The 18,411-nt window shown below is 43.1% G+C and overlaps 1 protein-coding gene across 3 annotated transcripts in view; it reads left to right on the forward strand.

Annotated features, from left to right (window-relative positions):
* Positions 1-18,411, forward strand: part of Zdhhc14 (zinc finger DHHC-type containing 14) — a 373,515-nt gene that overhangs the window by 294,850 nt on the left and 60,254 nt on the right. For all 3 annotated transcript variants that reach the window (XM_023712172.1, XM_004628504.3, XM_023712171.1), the window contains exon 8: positions 1,497-1,599. In XM_023712172.1, the coding sequence (XP_023567940.1) occupies positions 1,497-1,599 (103 nt within the window). The remainder of the gene's footprint in view (positions 1-1,496; positions 1,600-18,411) is intronic.

An 18,411-nucleotide genomic window follows, 5' to 3' on the forward strand; every position in this document is an offset into this window, starting at 1 on the left:
CCGTGTCTCCCTGCTGTCCCTGCAAACTCCTTGGTGACCCAGTTCTTTTTCTGTTCCTGGGTGAAACTCCCCCCCCACACACACACACACATACACACAAATCCCTTAATTTCTTTTGTCACTTAAACAGGGAAGGAGGGAGGACTCACTTTCTTTTCCTCCCAAAGAGTGGCATGTCAGTGAATAACTCCCAACCTGAGTTCACTGCAAGTACAGTAAGCACTTTCCAACCCCTCACCCCATCCCATTGGGAACTGTGAGATCCCTGCTTCCCTTGAGCACTGCCCCCTAGCCAGTCCCACTCCTTCAGTCCCCCAACAGTGGGGATGGGAGGCCAGCCTTAGGGACTGTCACTTAGAACTGGGTCCTATGCCTAAGCTGGGGGCCTCTGAGGCTGGCCGGTCCTCCCCCAGAGGTTCTGCTGAGAACCTCCACTTGCAACTCCCCTGACACAGGACAGGCTCTCACTCCTGGTGGTCACTTACTCCCCCTCAGCTCTCGCTTGCAGCTCCCCTCCCCATAGGCCTCTGTACCTTCTTGGTTTGAGTCCTATTAGTACTTTCTGAGGGCACCATAGTAAAATGCCAGAAATTGGGGGAATGTTGTTTCTCAAAACAACAGAAATGTATTCTCTGAGGTCAGAAGACCGGAAACCTACATTCAAGGTGTTAGCAAAGGAAGGGAGCCCTTCCTTGTTTTCTTTCTCTTCCCAGTTCTTGCTGGCTGCTTAGCATTCTCCACCTTCTTTGGCTTATAGATACGTCATTCCCGTCTTCTTGTCTGTCACGTGGGCTCCTCCCTGTGTCTCTGCTCCTTTACATAGCATTGTCTTCCCTGTATCTTTGTCTTTTCTTGTGAGGACACCAGTCACATTGGATCAGACTGTCGCCAGTCCAGTAGGAATTCAGATGCATCTGCAAAGACCCTATTTCCAGATAAGATCATATTCAGAGACACGAGGGTTGAGGCTTCAACCTATCTTTTTGCATAATTCAACCAATTACATTCTTTTTTGAGCCGACATCAGTGGACAGTGGAATGGGATGGAATCTGACTTTGGACAGGAAAAAAAGAGGCTGAAACAGAAATATAGAGGAGACAAAGTGCAGCTCACATGCAGGGAGCCGCGGGGGCTCTGGCACAGGGCAGTTACTAGGGACACACTTGCTGAATGAGTGTACAGAGAAACTGGACTTAAGGCTAGACAGGAAAGCCGGGGACAGACTGTGGCAGTGTAAGATGAGATCAACCAATGAGGGGACAAGTAGGGAGCTGCAGGGACCTGCTGAAGAGGCAACCAGGGCCACTGGCCTTTTAAAGGAAGAGTGGCAGAATTTGATCACTGGCTTTACATGGAAAAGAGTAAGGTGCCTTCTACGATACCAGAAATGGGGCTATCTCAAAAAGAGGGAGCACAGACCTGGACATTTAAGTCATGTCACTGTCATCTTTGCTTCCCCACACCCCTTTACTCTCTCCTCCCTTCTCTCCTGCAGCTTGATTGACAGAAGAGGTTACATCCAGCCTGACACCCCACAGCCAGCAGCACCCTCCAACGGGATCACCATGTATGGGGCCATGCAGTCACAGAGTGACATGGTAAGGGTGCCTTGTGCCAGGCTGCTGCTCCCTGGGAGCGCTTCTCGACCACTTATGCATTCACTAACCCAGTAACAAGCCATGCATCTAAACAGCGGGGTCTGCTGGGACTGCTCTGGGTCTCAACAAGCTTCCTTGAAGAAAGTAAAATGGCAAACTGAGGCAATATCGAGTAAAAGGCCATAGCCACTGAGCCTGGGTGGTATCCTGCCTGTCAGGGAAGCACTTGTACAAGACCTCTGCTCCACAGAGGCACACTGGTGGGAATCAGGGTGTGTCACTGAGGGACAGGACTCAGCTGTCCTCCAGGGCCAGGCTTGCTTAATGTTCTATTTCCTGTGCTGCCTATTCTCAGAACTGGTTGGGATTGACCGCCTCTAGGCATACACTCACACGTACATACTTTGTTAAGAGTACAGTGGATAGTACTGTGCTACCCATTGGCCTACTTTCAGCCCAAATCTTAGATTTTGGCCGTGTAATCCTTCATCCACAGCAAAAACTGCCTTTGTATGCATACAGTATGTACATACTGCAGCAGGAATGGGCTTGGCTTCTGGTTTGAAAGGGGGTGGGATGGGGACAGGAGCCTCTCTAGGGACAGCACTTTAGGTCTTGACTCTCAAGACCTTAAGTTCCTCAAGTGTTTGGAAGGCAGCAACTCCCTTGCTAAAGAAAATTCACATTTCTGCGAAAGAGCCAGTCCTGTGCCCTCAACCCCTAGCACTGACTTTGCTTGTAGACCCAAATCAGCCATGCAGTTTCTGTACAGTGTAGATCCAGGAGTTGACTTAGGGATAGACTAGGGGTGACAGTGCCCTAGAGCACCTTGATTTTATGTAAGAAAACCACTAGGTGAGGGCTGGCAGCCTCCAGCCTGTGTCTAAGAGCTAGAGCTAAGGAGAGGCTTTCATTCCCGATCACCCTCCTGGCTCCAGCCGTCAGCAGAAGGATGCTGGGGCTCATGCGCTGCTAGTGCTTGTGTCTTGTGTTGCTTTGCTTCACGTTACTCATACCAAAACTCCTTTGCAAGCAAGTATGTGTACACCACAGTCCTTGTCATTCCCCTCCGTGAGTGACCAGGGAACTCTTGTTGTATACACGTATGCTACACAAGTGACCAGCAGGTCACTGGCCCCCAGTGTTTTACATGAAGAAAATGAGAAAGAGAGACTGGCTCACAGAAAGGGAATGGGATCTACCGACCACCAGCTATGTTCTAGGTGCTTGACGGTGCAGATCCCATTTAATCCTAAACCAACAGTGAGACATTGTTGCCCACTGTTTTTCAAGCTTGATATTGATGATATTGATCACCTACCCAAGGAAGCATAGCCACTAATTAAAATCTAAAGTCTGTCTGGTGACTCTGACCCTGTGGTCACTTCAAATACCATGCTCTTATGATACACGAGCATTGTGGGCAAGTCTGCATGCTCAGAAGCCCACCTCAGCCATCTGCCAGTGCCCAGGGAAGGCCCTGGACCAACAGTTCCCCAGGTTCTGATTTAGGTGCACCCTGATCACAGCTCTCATTTGGGTGTGTGTTTGTGCACACATGCATCTTCCATTTGTCCAGCAACTCTGCCAGCTTCTGCTGTCTGCTGAGGAACAGACTAGAGGTCTGTGCGATGAGGTTATCAAGGTACAACTCCCACACCCACGTACATGCACACCCCCTCAAGGAGTAGACCTCCAGGGGCCACGATGTTAGCAGATGCTGAAGGAAGCTTTGTGCACCTTCTTTGGAGACCACTGGGCAGCAACAGGCCATCCTGACACCAATGGACTCATTAGTGTCACTGATCCCGCATGTGTTCTGCATATTCGGTACGTTTGAAAAGTAAGCAAAGGCCACCTTGGAGATGCTGTCACCAGAAAGTTACTTCAGATCAAGATGGAATGGGACATAATTCATTAACTTAATGAACATTGATTTGATGTCTCCTCTATGCCTCTGTAATAGCCAGATTCACCAAATTCACCACTAGAGTCCAGCCTAGAGCTGCAGGATGACTCCAGCTAAGGCGAAGCCACTGAGGGTGCTGGTGTGACAGAATTGGCTGAGATGAGGTTGCTATTCCAGTGGGAAAGCCACCTCCAAAGCAGATGGTAGCCCTGGTGGCCCAGGCCTTGGATACCATCACATTGGGAAAAGGACCCGTGAAGGTAAAGAGGCAGCCTGGGATAGTGAACCAGCCGCAGCTGCCAATCTCTGGGGGCTCCATGCAGCGCACAGGTCTGCTGTAAGGTGTCTGCTCACCTATGTGCATAGGTGCTTCTCCAGGAAGCATGAACACAAGGGCATGAAAGCCCAAACTCCCTGCCCTCCATCCTCTGCTGCATCTGGAGGTAACGCTAGATGTGGGCCACTAGGCAGAGAGCTATATGTGACATTCAGCTGCAGAGTGACAGGCAGAAAAGGGCAGGGACTGGGAAAGGGTCCTGGACCCTGACATGGAGCCTCATCAGAGCTGACCCAGGGGCCAAGGGCGTTGTGAGCCCCATTGGAGCCCAAACCGAACCTGTGGCCTGGGGCACCATCCCAACTGACAATGCCCTCATACTCCACCCCACACCCACTGAGCACAGGTGCACAGTGTACCTCCTACAGCTGCCTCAGCGCCTCCACACCCAGAAGGCAGGAGCCTCTTCCACACTGTCCCCAGGTCTCCCTGAGTAGCTTCTAGTAAAAGGCTTGGGAAGCTCCATGGGTGGAAAAGAACAAGCAATGTCTTCTAGATGGTTAACAACCTAAGTTTGCAGACCAAAATTAGATGAAAAGGAGGGCTGCAAGGAAAGCCAACATTTTGGCCCTAGCCTTCCAAGGTCAATTAAGACTCAAGACATATGAGAACTTGTACTGTAACGTCACGTAACTCAGCAGTGTCCCAAATTTTCTGATCAAAGAGATTATGGGGCCAAAGAGGAAAGTGATCGATGATGTAGAGTGTGCCTAAGGAGAGTCTCATGGAGAGAAAACATTCTCTCAGGCTTTCACAGAGAGCACATTGGCCAAGCAATGGCTGTGACTCATCCATATGGCTGACACTGACAAACAATCTGAGGTACAGGATCTCAGGATAAATCCTGAGGGGATTTCACTGACCTTATCAGACCCAAAAGCTACAACTCTTGTTGCATAGGTCCTGCTCTACCTTGGTCTTAACCACCCAGAAGAAAAGTACAAAAACAAAATATAAGAAGTAAAGCCATGCTGTTATGTTGAGCTGTAGGGGACTCAAGTCAACAATTTCTGACAATGCCAGTGAAGCGGAAGACCCAATACTATTATGGACTACTGAACTCTTTTAGATTATTTTGCTGAGTTAACATACCTATAATATTCAAATAATGGAATTTAACAGAAAAAGGGTATACAGATGAATGTCCATTTTGTATCTGTGTATTCAAAGTGGTTAGGATAGATATATAGTTACATTCTCTTAATGAATAGAGTGATTTGTTCTAATGGTGTTTGTAGATAGGATATCATGTCCACATCTTGTACAGCAATTAACCACTGGGAGGAATGTATGCAATGTGTTAATTATTGAAACTGTCCTACCAATTTGATTTGAAACTGTCTCATTGCTATTTGTTTATCAATAAAATTATGGAAGAAAAAAAAGAAATGAACAAGCAAGACCAAGTCCACCACAGAGCCGTGCCAGACAGTGTCACACGAAAGCTGCTCCTTTATGAACGCTGGCACACACCATTTTGTGTGTAATGTCAGGATTAGGCTCTGTCCCTAAAATCCATAGACCCCCAAATCAAGAAGCCTTCTGTCAGGAGCACCATGGTCTACCTTGTCCTTGTCAGACAAGAAATATGAACACACTGAGAGTTGTACACCTACCTATAAGCACTACTCCAGATTCAAAAATGGCACAGCAGGATAGAATCAGGTCTGAGCCCTCAACGTCCCAGAAATGATAAAAGCTGTGTAGAGACATATGTTCCACATGGTGAGCATGGTAGAAACAGCCAGCAGTTAGCTCTAAACTGCCTTCTTTAGTTTACCCTCTCCTAAAGTGGAAAAAAGGGACAAGAACTAATAGTACATAAATCAGAGTGCTGCCACTTTCTAGATATGTGATCTTGACAAGTTTTTAATCTCTCTGCCTCAGTGTTTTTATCTATAAAATGGAAACATTGAAATCCTTGCTTGGGAGGATTTCTATGGGAAACAAGTGAGTTAATACTAGTGTAACACTTCAAGCCTTGCCTGCTACAAGATAAATTCTATGTAAGTGTTAGCTATTATTATCTTTCTGATCCTCTCTGAACAACTGGACAACATGGACGGGATTGGACTGAAGGCAAGAGCTGGGATGGAAGCCAGGCTCCAAATCTCAAGCCATCTACTTCTCTGGCCCTCAGTGTCCTTCTACAAAAATGAGCTGAGATAGTTTGTGTATAAAGCTTCTGTCAACTCCAAACCGTCTGTGGCTCTGTAATCACAGAGATTTGGATTTGCAGCTCAATCTGTGTCAAGATATCTCTGTCTCTACACAGGAAAGAGCCCCCTGGTCCTCCTAGGAGGCAAACTTTGATCCTCAGCTATTTTTACATCTCCTTAAACATCTTGTTCCATAATCCCAAGACTAAGTCACAACTTGCCATAGGATCCACGGTGTGCCGCTGTCTGGTCTGCATACCAGAACTCCCCTAAGAGTGTATCATTCATTGCTTTTCTTATTTGCTTCATAGTTTTTGCATTTCCAGGATAAATCCCACATGCTTGTGACATATAATCATTTTTATATGTTGCTGAATTGCATTTGCTAGTATCTTATTGAGGAGTTTTCTAGTCATATTCTGAGAGTTATTGTCCATAGTTTCCTTTCCTTATGAAGTCTCTGTGTGGTGTTGGTATCAGGGGGTAATACTAGCCTTATAGAATGAGTTGAGGAGCATTTGTTCTATTTCTGTTCTGTGAAGAATTTGTCTTGATCCTTCTTTAAGGATTTAGAAGAATTCACCAGCGAAGCCTCCTGGTCTTGAGCTTTTCTGTGGGTAGTTTTTGCATTTCTAATTTGCTCTCTGCTTGCTACAGATCTATTTGGATTTTCTCTTTCTTTTCTGGCCAGTTTCAATACTAATGTCTTTTTAGGAATTTATTCATTTCATCTAAGTTTTCTCATATATTGCCCATGTCTCATTTGTCTTACATCAGTATTGTTATTTATTCTTAAATAGATGAAAAGAAGAGGAAAGGAACACGTGCAGTAAGCCCTGCCGGGGGAAATTAGTATTTTGTGCTTTGTTGATGTTCTACAAAGTGCTTGTAACTCCTCCAGCAGAGATAGCTGGCACCTCTAGCCAGGTGGACCCCAGCATGGGTGACAGGTTTTTCACTGTTTGCTCTGTTTTCTCTCTGGTTTAAGTAGTGTGAGGGCCAAGAGAAATATAATTACCCAGCAATTTCCAGGGGTTGTTAAAATATGGGAAAATGCGGGGCCAGGGAGATGGCTCAGTAGAATAAGCACTTCCCTGGCAAGTGCAAGGGCCTGAGTTCAATCCCCGGTTCTGCAAATAAATAAATAAATAAATAAATAAATAAATAAATAAATACAATAGGGGAAAATGAGCTACACTATTTCAAGACTGATAAAACTTCTCTGGGAGCAATCATAGCATTCTTTTCCTTTGTCTTTACTTAGACTGCCTGTGCCAGCCATTCCAACCAAAGCATGACAAAGTGAGCATCTCATCAGGACCAACCAATGAGGGCCAGACCCCTTCAGGCTTATATTCCATTCCCTAGTTAGAGAGCCATAAAAATAAACACATGGACCCTTTAATGTTGAGTTAGTCAGAATCACATGGTGGATTTCAAACCACTCTAAAAATGGATCCAAGTTTTTTGTAGACCACTACACCATGATCTTAGCATCTTTGGGAATGGACAGAGTGCTAATGACATATTGCAAGGATCACCTCATTTAATTCCCCAGAACAACTTGCAGAAAATCTCTACCCTCCATGGACAAAACTGGTGCTTTAGAGTATTGAGTAGCTTTCTCAAGGGCAGAGAGGTACTGATGCAAGGCCTGGATGCTCTCCACTGTTGTGTTTCCATTTTAAAAGCCCTCATGCTGATATTGAATGGCCCTTACATCTCTAGGGTTGGAGAACACAGCTTAGCATAATCCAGTGTCCATCGCACTCAGGGATACTGGTCAGAATCTCTGTACTGATTGGAGTCAAATTAAGTCAGAATTGAGGGGCAGGGCACAGGCATTGGAATGTCATGGTCTTAGAGGTGATTTGAATAGAATCCAGCACTGAAAACCTCCACTGGCACAGGAACCTTCAAATTCTCCAAGTATGGGTTACATGGAATGATTCTGAGTTGTTGGTGATGGTGGTGGTTTGTTTGATTGATTTTGCTTTTGTTTTGACACAAAGAAAATACCTTTTGTCTAAAAAAAAAAAAAACCTCTGTTTCAATTTCACTCAATACAAGGTACATAGTAAAAAGTGTATAGAGAAGATTTCGACAAAATGTGTGCTAGAAAGTGGGGTGTTGGGGCTGGGGAGATAGCGCAGATGAATAAGCACTTGTCTGGCAAGTGTAAGGGCCTGAGTTCAATCCCCAGTTCTAAAAAAAAAAAAAAAAAAATGGGGTGTTGGTGTGGGACCTCAAAAAAACACATGTGGGTATCAAGCAAAGCCTCCTGGAGGAGATGGCATCTGAGTTAAATATTAATAGGTAGGTAGTGGATTAGCCACCAAAGGTGTGAAGTATATTAGTCAGCTTTCTGCCACTGTAATAAAACACCAGAGATAACTTATAAGGAGAAAAGTTTGTTCTGGCTCATGATTTTAGAACTTTTTAGTCCATGGTCAGGCAGACGCATTGCTACTGGGCCTAGTGGTGGTGTGGCAATGGCCCAATTGTGTGGGGAAACAAATCACTCCCCTTGCAACCAGCAGGCAAAAGAAGAGAAGGGTGCCTGGGCGCCCCATACTTCCCTTCAAGACATACCTTCAGTGGCCTAAGGACTCCCCACTAGGCCTCTGTTCCTAACAGTTCTACCACCTCTTAACAGTGCAACCCTGAGGACCAAATCTTTAACATGTGGGCTTTTGGGAGACACTCAGGACCCAACTGTAGCAGGAGGGAAGTTCCAAGCACAGCAAACACAAAATCAGAGAGGTATTTAGGGTGAGTCCATCTGGTATTTGCAGGAGCAAGGAAGATAGGGTAGGGAGCATGATTTGGAACTAGAGATCTAGGGGAGCTAGGACAGGAGAAGAAATGCATGAAGAGGGCCGGGGAGATGGTTCAGTGGAATAAGTGCTTCCCTGGCAAGCACAAGAGCCTGAGTTCAATCCCCGGATCTTCCAAAAAAAAAAAAAAGAACCCAGCTGTGACACTTTGGGGCTGTGTGGTCTTGAATATGTCACTTATTACTAAGAATCTTCAGTTCATAAACTGTGAAATGAAAGATGCAATGATTACATCCATGTCCTCAGGCTGGGGTTAGACTATTTCATGTTTCCATCATGTAAAACTCAGGGCTTACTGCATAGCAGGTGCAAGTTAGAGGTCCAACTGATGTATGCGAAAACTTCCTCCTCTATGGATTCACTCTTGTGAGATTTTGAACAAATAGTAGTTTGCTTCTAGCTTCTTTTCCTCATTCCTTCCGCTCTTGAATTTGGCCACATCTGCCAAAAGCCCCGTCTTTCCTGAATGTGGAACTTGGAACTAGATACTTTTCTCTTTGGGGCGGTGCTATGGCCACATGACCTCTGGAAGGGTGCACTTAGTCCATGGGTCAGCCGAGGTCAGGGCTATTTACCCACTAGATGCAGTAGGCACTTGCCTGTGCACTTTCGCAGGACTTGCAAAAATTTTGAGGCCTGGCAAAAAGATTGTAAGATCAAAAATATGAAAATGGCAAAATTAAAATTAATAAATGTTTAATGGCTAGGAGACTCATGAATATGTCAACCTCATTAATTGTTAAATTTAGCACTCATGAAAATTTCATCACATCTTAGAAATGATTTGTAGCTTGGGTTGTTCCTCTCTTCATAAGAATTCCCAAGCACACATCTGATGACATAGAAATCGTTACCAATTACAAATTAAGTAAATTGCTCATAAATAGATAAATGTAAAAATCTAACTGACTTAAAGCTCTTGTACTTTTTATCTTCCCAGGCTGTCTTTGCTATGAGCAGCCCAGGTTCTCTCTGCTTAAAGCTGGAAGGAGTTGGTCCCAAGCCTCATACCCACTGGTGGGACACTCCAAGCACATTAGTATATCTTCAGAGGGGGATGAGATGGACTCCTTGTAACCACAAGGTTAGAAGTGGGACTATATGGCAGGCTCAGAATTTAGATCCTAAATTCAAGAGAGAAATGCCCAACATCTGGGGCTCCAGGGCTATCAGCTGAAAGGCATTGCCCAGCAATATTGGACAAAGGCTTTCACCACTGGATTTCTGTAGGAGTCCACTCCAGGTTCTCATCTCGATTCAAGAAGTCAAGTTAATTCCAATCTACCACTCCCAGTGCAACCCACGGTGAAAGTAAAGACACTAAAACATATTTATAATTACTGGGGAGCCAAGGGGCCCTAAGTCCAGCCATGAAGATGGCCTTCCAGAGCAAACAGGCTGACCCAGAGTAGCACTCAGGTTTTATTCCCTGGAGAAGTGGCTTGAGGAGGAATGACTGAGAATTGTGGGAAGTAGGTGAGTACTGTGAGCTGGGCTAGGTGGGCAGCTGCATTTACCTCTGCCATATGCAGAGAAAGTAATTTGCATTATGCTGTCGAGATAGTACCTAATGCTTTGGAGAATCTGGTGCTGAGCCAAAATGGAGAAAATCGCTCTTCTTTCAAGAACAGCTGCTCAGGTGGCCCTCCACCGATTTCAGATGAACGTTGACCTTCAAGGATCCCTTTAGTGCAGATCTCTCTCCATTGAGCAGAGATTTATCCAGCTTATTCTATTCTATCACCATGCTGAAAATGTTCCATTCTACCACTTATTATATGTCACCAAAGCACCCAGAATGAGGTTTGGTTTTGTTTTGTTTTGCTTTGCTTTTATTTAATACAGGGTCTAACTACACAGATTGGACTCATAGTGATTGTTCCATCTTCAGCCTCCCAAGCACTGGGATTAGAGGGGTGTGCCACCATGCCCAGTCTCAATCGCCATCTCAGGGTGTCCTGGGGGCAGGGCTGGCATGGCACGCCACTGGGGATCAAACCCTGGTCCCTGCATCTCCCTAAGCAGGCACTTTAATCCACTGAGCTTTTTGGCCTGCCCTTCAGAATGAGTCTTTATAGTTTTCTTCTTTCATATATGGGCTTCTGTGGTGTAAGTTATGCACTAACAGGCGGACAGGAGGACAATTCAATGATGTGCAGCAGGATGACTGGCATGAAGCAGAACTATCTCGCCACCCCCTCTTCTTTCCAAGTCACTCACACCCACAAACAGTGCATTTACCACGTCCCACAGCACAGTAGCACATGACCCATCATGCCATTGTCTAGGCCTGTTACACTGTTAACTCCAGCTAACCTTCACAACCCAGTGAAGTGCTGCTATTGTGCCCACTTTACAGATTAATAAAACAAAGACACAGGGAGCTTCAGTCAGTTACTTAAGGAAAACTTTGCAATTGGACCCCAGAGTCCTGCTGTTAACGCTACCCCATACTGCACCTCAGTAAAGAAACATTTACAGAGATATGACTGTAAACTTATCCCCTATCTTTTCAGGCCCACTAACTCACTATCCTCACTATCTCTTCCCAATAAAAATCTACTTATAGAAAGCAATCTGCTTCCAATCTCTTACTTTAAAGTGGAATTTAAACCAAATTGTTTTAAACAAATTTAATTGTAGATGGATATTTTGTTCTACTAATAATAAAATTTGTTCTCTACTAATAATAAAATAACAATAATGAAGAGCTGACCAAATAGCTCAGCAGATTAAAGTGCCTGCAAGCAGGCACAGGGGCCAGGGGTTTGATCCCTGGGCCTGCTGTGCTGGCCCCACCCCTGGGGCAGACTGAGACATTGAAACTGGGTGTGGTGGCCCACGCCTGTAATCCCAGCACTTGGGAGGCTGTAAACAGGAGAATCACTATGAATCCAATCTAGTAGTGAGACCCTGAACACCCTGTAGACCCTTCTCTAAAATAAAAAAACAATAATGACAACAGACTTTACTAATAATATAATAATGATAATGGAATGTTTCAATGCCATTTGTTCAGAAATATATCCCCAGTGTTAAAATAGCCCCTCTAATCATTAGTTTCAGTAAAAATTCATTAAATGGGCAGGGCAGGGGAGACATAGAAGGAGACTTTGGTTGACTGCAGTGTGCCCAACACAGCCTACACGCTTTTCACACATTTTCTTAATCTTGACAAAACCATTTGATGTGGGTACTATAAATGCCCTTTGTGGAGACTGAGACTCCAGGATGTTAAGCCCATGACACTGCTAAAGAGCAGCAGAGCCGCGGTTTCGTCATGAGCAGTCTAACTCCATGAGAAGTGCTCTTGTTAGTCACCATTCTCCCCAGGCCAAGGTCTTCGTAGGGAAAGCAGTGCGTGAAATCTTCTTTCAGGGATGAAGAAATCAAACTGTGCAGGCTTTCTCTGCAGAAGAATGACTAATTTGTCACAATCACATAACCAGACTGTGGAACTGACTATAAGAGCTCCACCATCTAACCTACCACTTAACCCACAAGTGTCTACTAAACATTGTTCATCTCTTCTCTATTACAAATGACAGTCCTGAGCTATAATCAGTTATCTCATTTTTCTCTCTGTTTGCTTCCCCAAGTCCAGACCATGTACAACACTTCCAACTTTCTAGTGATCAGGCAAAAAATTTACTCACATGGAAGCATATCAATATCCAAGTAAATTATTGATCTAGTTTAAGAGTAATGCCTTTTATTATCTTGTTAGAGTTTACTCAATTTCTTTAGGTCTGAGGTCACTGTTTCTAATAAAATTGTGATACTTCTGACCATTATGTTTTGTTTGTTTGTTTGTTTTATGGTACCAGGATCGAACTCAGGACCTTGTGCTTTCCAGGCAAGCACTTATTCCACTGAGCTATCTCTCTGGCCCCATGATGTTTTATTCTTCCTCAATCGCATTTCCCTTTTTTTTCCTAGAACCCCAATTATATAAATTAGACTGAAAAAAAATAAAAAAAAAAATTAGACTGTTTGATATTGGCCCAGGGATGTCTCTGAGGGTCTGTGTATTTTTCCTTAAATCTCTCTCCTTCCTTCTTTCTCCCTTCCTTCTCCATTGTCCTCTCTCCCTCTCTTTCTTTGAATTAGGTAATTAATTTCCTTTGCTATATCTTGATGTTCACTGATTCTTTCTGCTGCCATCTCCAATCTTTTGTTATGATTGTCTATAGGAGTTTTCATTTTAGTTATTATGCTTTTTAGTTCTAGAATTTGTATTTGATTTTGTCACCTGCTCTCCTCTCTTTGTACATCTTCTGATATTTTACTGAACACTGGACATTTAAACTAATATAATAGAGAGACTCTGGATTTTGTTAGCTTCCTGCAAGTGTTGAGAAAGCCCCATTCTTACTTCTCACTGTGAAGTTGTGTGACTTATGTTACTATATACTTATGGGAAGTCCAGGCTGTTTATCAGACCCCTGTAACTTTGGAGTATTTCAACTTACAAATTACGTCAGCCCTGAAGATCTTGTCAGCGTTTTTGCTCTCAAGATTTGTTTAGATGAGTCCTACTTAAGGGCATGATACTCCCTCCTAAGGCACAGCTTTTCTACTGTCTTATCTGGATGCCATGGATTTAGGAAAGATGCTCAAGGCATTAAGGAAATCAATACCCTCCAGCACTACTTTTCTCAACCTCTAGTTCCTTTCTCAACTCCCACTGCACTGTGATCTCATAAGCCTTTGACTAAAATGCTCCTATCTTGACATGCATGACATAGCCTTGTACTACAGACATGTGGGAGCCCCAGCAAGATGTCTAGTCCAGCTCTACACCGTATCCTTTATTCCAGTAGCCTGCCTTGCCTTACTAATGTTTTATATCCCCCTTAGCTCTATTGGGAGGTAATAGAACCTTTGAAACTAGAGCTCAGTTGGAGGTAGTTGGGTCACTGGGAACAGACTCTTGAAGAGAATATGGGGAACCCTAATCCCTTTCTTTCTGGATCCTGGCTGCCATGATGTGAGCAGTTCCTTGTACCCCACACCCCCACTGTTATATTTGTATTTGCTACATCATGCCCTGTTGGCCCTGCCCCTGGGGTACACTGAGATAGTGAATGAAACTGGGCACAGTGATGCAGGTCTATAATCCCAGCACTTGGGAGGCTGAAAAACAGGAACAGAGCCAAATGACCATGAATCAAGACATTTGAGACCACGAGCCACAGTAAACCTTTCCTCTTTAAACTGAATATTTCAGGTATTTTGTCACAATAATGTAAAACTAGCACATCCCTTAATCCAATATCATGCCCTGTTGGCCCTGCCCTTGGGGTACGCTGAGATAGTGAATGAAACTGGGCACGGTGATGCAGGTCTATAATTCCAGCACTTGGGAGACTGAAAAACAGGAAGGGTCACTACAAGTCCAATCTGTATGATGAAACCCCATAGACCCTGTACTAAATACATTAAAAAAAAAATCCAATATCAAAACAAGACTAAGGACTGGTGAGACAGTTCAGCAGACTAAGCACCTGCTTAGGCAAGTGTAGGGACCAGTGTTTGATTCCTGGCACCACATGCTGCACCAGCCCCACTCCTGGGCACACTGAGTTGTCTGTTGAGACTGGGTGTGGTGGCACACACCTGTAATCCCAGTGCCTGGGAGGCTGAAAACATGAGGATCACTATGAGTTCAAGCTGAGACCCTATCCAAATACATTAAAAAAAAAAAAAAAAGACTATACCATCAGCTGCATAGTTTATAAATAAGAATTGTATAACTTTTAATGCACAACCTGAAAAATACCTTAGGGGAAAATAAGTGAAGCAAGCTTAAATGATAACAATACGTAAAATGATACCAAAAAAATAGCAGTTCCCCTAACCTGCACATATGTTAGCTAGACTTTATAAAGACGTCGATGGCATTCTTGCAACTACATGTGAGCATTCATGTGACCCCAGGACAGGGCTTTGCTGCCACCACCATGCCCAGCCTAAATACATTTGCCAGAATTGTGGCAAAAAGGTAATCAATTTCACTTGTATGGACCACCTAGAAAACTCCTAGCTTTATTTTCAGCAGAATTGTTTTTTATTTTATGAAAAATTAAAACAAAATTTCCCAAAAATTATTAAATTAAATGCTCTTTGTTAAAGGTTTGTGTATACATGTTCCCCCAAAGCCCCATACAGTCATGGGTCGGCTTCTGGAGTTTGCGGTTGATTTTTTTTTTTTTTTTTTGCGGAACCAGGGATTGAACTCAGGGCCTTGCACTTGCCAGAGAGACGCTTATTCCATTGAGCCATCTCCCCAGCCTATGGGATTGATTGTTGAGAGTATGGATGCTGCGCCCGCCCTGGGGCAGGTAATTTGCATTACAATGTAAGGAGGGGAGAGAGGCCAGCTAGCTACCTGAGCTGCTGCCACTCCCTTTGCTCTCTGCTCTTTGCCGCCTCCATGAAAGGCTGCTCTGTGCTGCTCTGCCTTGGAGCCAGCTGAGTATGGGCTGAAACTTCCAGGAACTGTGAGCTAAATAAACCTTTCCTTCCTTCAGTCTGAGTGTCGGGTATTTGGAGAGAGCAGTGACTGAGACAACTAACCATAGTTAATGCATCATGTATCATTATCTTTAAAGTAGTTACTCCAAGTATAAAACACAGACCATAAAGATCCTTACAAAGAAGAAACAATCACTGGCACAAAAGTTTCTTTTTTTTTCCCAAAACTTTCTTTTCACAAATTAAACAACTAGCATAAATGAAACAACTTAGTATATACAGTATATTAAAATATTTTTGCAGACAGCAGACTAGTTAATTTGGGTAGCATATGAACTTCTCCTTCCTACTCATCTCTCTCCTATTTTGCTCTTTACTTGTATATATATATGAGAATTTTTTTCCTCACATAAGAGAAACTATTCAATACTTAAGCTTGTGTATCTGATTTATTTCACTTAAAATTATGTTCTCAAGTTGTATCCATTTTCCTATAAATACCTCAATGTTGCCTTTCTTCATAGCATAGAAATATTCCATTGTATATGAATACCACGTGTTTCTTATCCAGATCATCTCTTAATAGATAGATAGACATAGGTGCTTTTTTCAGAATTTAGCTATTATAAATTTGGTACTGTAAATATGGCTATGCATGTAACCCTGTACTATGATAACTTCAATCTAGGGAATAGCTGAATCAAATGGAATTTGTACTTTTAGTTTGTTGAGGAATCGCCACTTGTTTTTCTATAGTAGCTTGACTAGTTTATATTCCCACCAGTTCTTTGTCCCCTAGGTCTTTGCCCTCATATCATTTGCCATTATTAGATCTTTTATGCCAGCCATTCTTCCTAGGGTAAGATGTTATCTTGGTGTAGTCTTTATCTGCATTTCTCTGATAGACAGGGATGTGGAGCATTTTTCATGTATGTATTTAGCAACTATTTCTACTTCTTTCTGAGAAATGTCTATTCATTTCAATTGCCCATGTTTTACTGGATTTTTTTTTTTTTGCACGGGTCTAACTTTTTGGGTTCTTTATATATGTTTGATGTTAGTTGCTATCTAAGGAATACCTGACAAACAATTTTTCCCATTCTGCAAATCACCTCTTCACTCTGTGGTTGTTCCCTTTGCTGTGTAGTCTTTATTTTGATATGATCCCATTTATCAATTCTCAGTATTATTTCATGAGCCATTTGGATTCTGGTCATAAAATCCTTGTCTACATCTACGTCTTCGATAGCTTCACCTCCTTTACCTCCCAACAGACTGTTTCTGTTCTAACATCTATCATTGATCTATTTTATATTTTAGTTTAGTATGTAGTGAATATATAGACTCAATCTTTTCCATTAGAGGATATCCAATTTTCTTGGTACCATTTATTAAAGTGTATGTTTTTGGCCTTATTAAAAAATCAAATAGCAGAACATGCCTTGGCTTGTTTCTGCTTTGTCTGTTCTGTTCCATTGATCCACATACTTGTTTCATGACAGTATCATGCTGTTCTAATCCCTGTAGCTTTAAGTCTGGGATTGTGTAACTTCAAGTCTGGGATTGTGATGACAGTTGGTTTTGATATATTCACTAGGTTTGTTTGTTTGTTGGTTGGTTTATTTATTTATTTTGAAGAACCAGGGATTGAACTCAGGCCCTTGCGCATGCCAGGGAAATGCTTATTCCACTGAGCCATCTCCCCGGCCCATTAGGTTTATTTTGGACAAGAAGTCAGCTATTACAAAATGTTTTCCAAAGGTAGAAATTTCCCTCTTTCAGGTTCTCCTTTCCAAGATGACAAAAAAAAGAAGGAACAACAGTCTTGCCAAAAAGGGCCGCGGTCATGGGCAGCCTATTTGCTGCATGAACTGCACCTGGTGCGTAACCAAGGATAAGGCCATTAAGAAGTTTGTCATTCAGAACATAGTGGAGGCTGCCACCATCAGGGACATTTCCAAAGCGAGTGTCTTTGATGGTTATGTGCTTCCCAAGCTGTATGTGAAGCGGCATTACTGTGTGAGTTGTGCCACTCAGAGCAAAGGGTAGAAATCGATCTCATGAAGCCCTGAAGGACTGAACTCCTCCACCCAGATTTTGACCTGCTGGTGCTGCCCCATAACCACCACCAAAGCCCATGTCAGGGGAGCTCAGTCTTAATGGACTGAAAAAACTCTCTTGAGAAAGAAATATTACATTGAATATTATACTTTTTTAAAAAGGTAAATGTATGAAAATCTGCAGAAATGAAAAGTAACTGATCTCCACAGTGTTTTAAAATTGTAACATTGAACACTAATGTGTGTGACAATTGAATATCTGAAGCCATAAAATCCTTTGCAAGTTAAATGCCATCCCTTCATCTGGGCAGTAAACTAAGCCATCGTGGTAATTTACTGTGAGTACAGCAAACTCCAGCACAGCCCACAGCATTTTCATGGCTTCAGAAAAAAAGCTAGAGAGCAAGCTTCTTTTCTGTCCCTGTTCAGCATTTACCCTTTAAATATAGCAAATTCATATGATTCAGGCCAATAATTAATAAGTATGAGCTTTAAAGAACTGTCTTTGGAATGAATACATGAATTTCTCAATTCACTGTTCATAGTAGATGGACTGGCATTGCCAAAAAATCGGGGTGTTAGGGTGGTTTTCGTTATGATTGCATGACTGGTTAGATGAATTAAAACATACCTAACCCTTCTTGGTGTTAGTTGAAGTGTTCACACAGAACAAAGCATAAGAGAAAAAAGAAAAACTGTGATGTCTCCCTCTACTGGTAGAAAGTAAAACCATCCCCACGTGAAAAGCCAGGAAGCCAGGGTGGTGGAAAGTTCAAGGCAGGACAGGTAGAAAGAGAGACAAAAACAAAAGGAGAAGACAAGAAAAGAGAGGGGCAAGACAGAGAACAATGAGAGAAAAAAAGAAAGTTAAGAAGAAAAGAATGGGTAAATCCAGAAAGAGAGGGAGCAAATTAAGTAGAAAGTCAACAGGAAATGGGCAAATAAGAATTAGAGGCAAAGAGTTAAAAAACAAAAAAGGTATAATCCAGGTATGGTAATGTGTGCCATGCCTGTAATCTCAGCTACTAGGGAA

This window comes from Octodon degus, unplaced genomic scaffold (assembly GCF_000260255.1).
Source record: "Octodon degus isolate 3935 unplaced genomic scaffold, OctDeg1.0 scaffold00024, whole genome shotgun sequence".
In the NCBI taxonomy this organism is placed as follows: Eukaryota; Metazoa; Chordata; class Mammalia; order Rodentia; family Octodontidae; genus Octodon; species Octodon degus.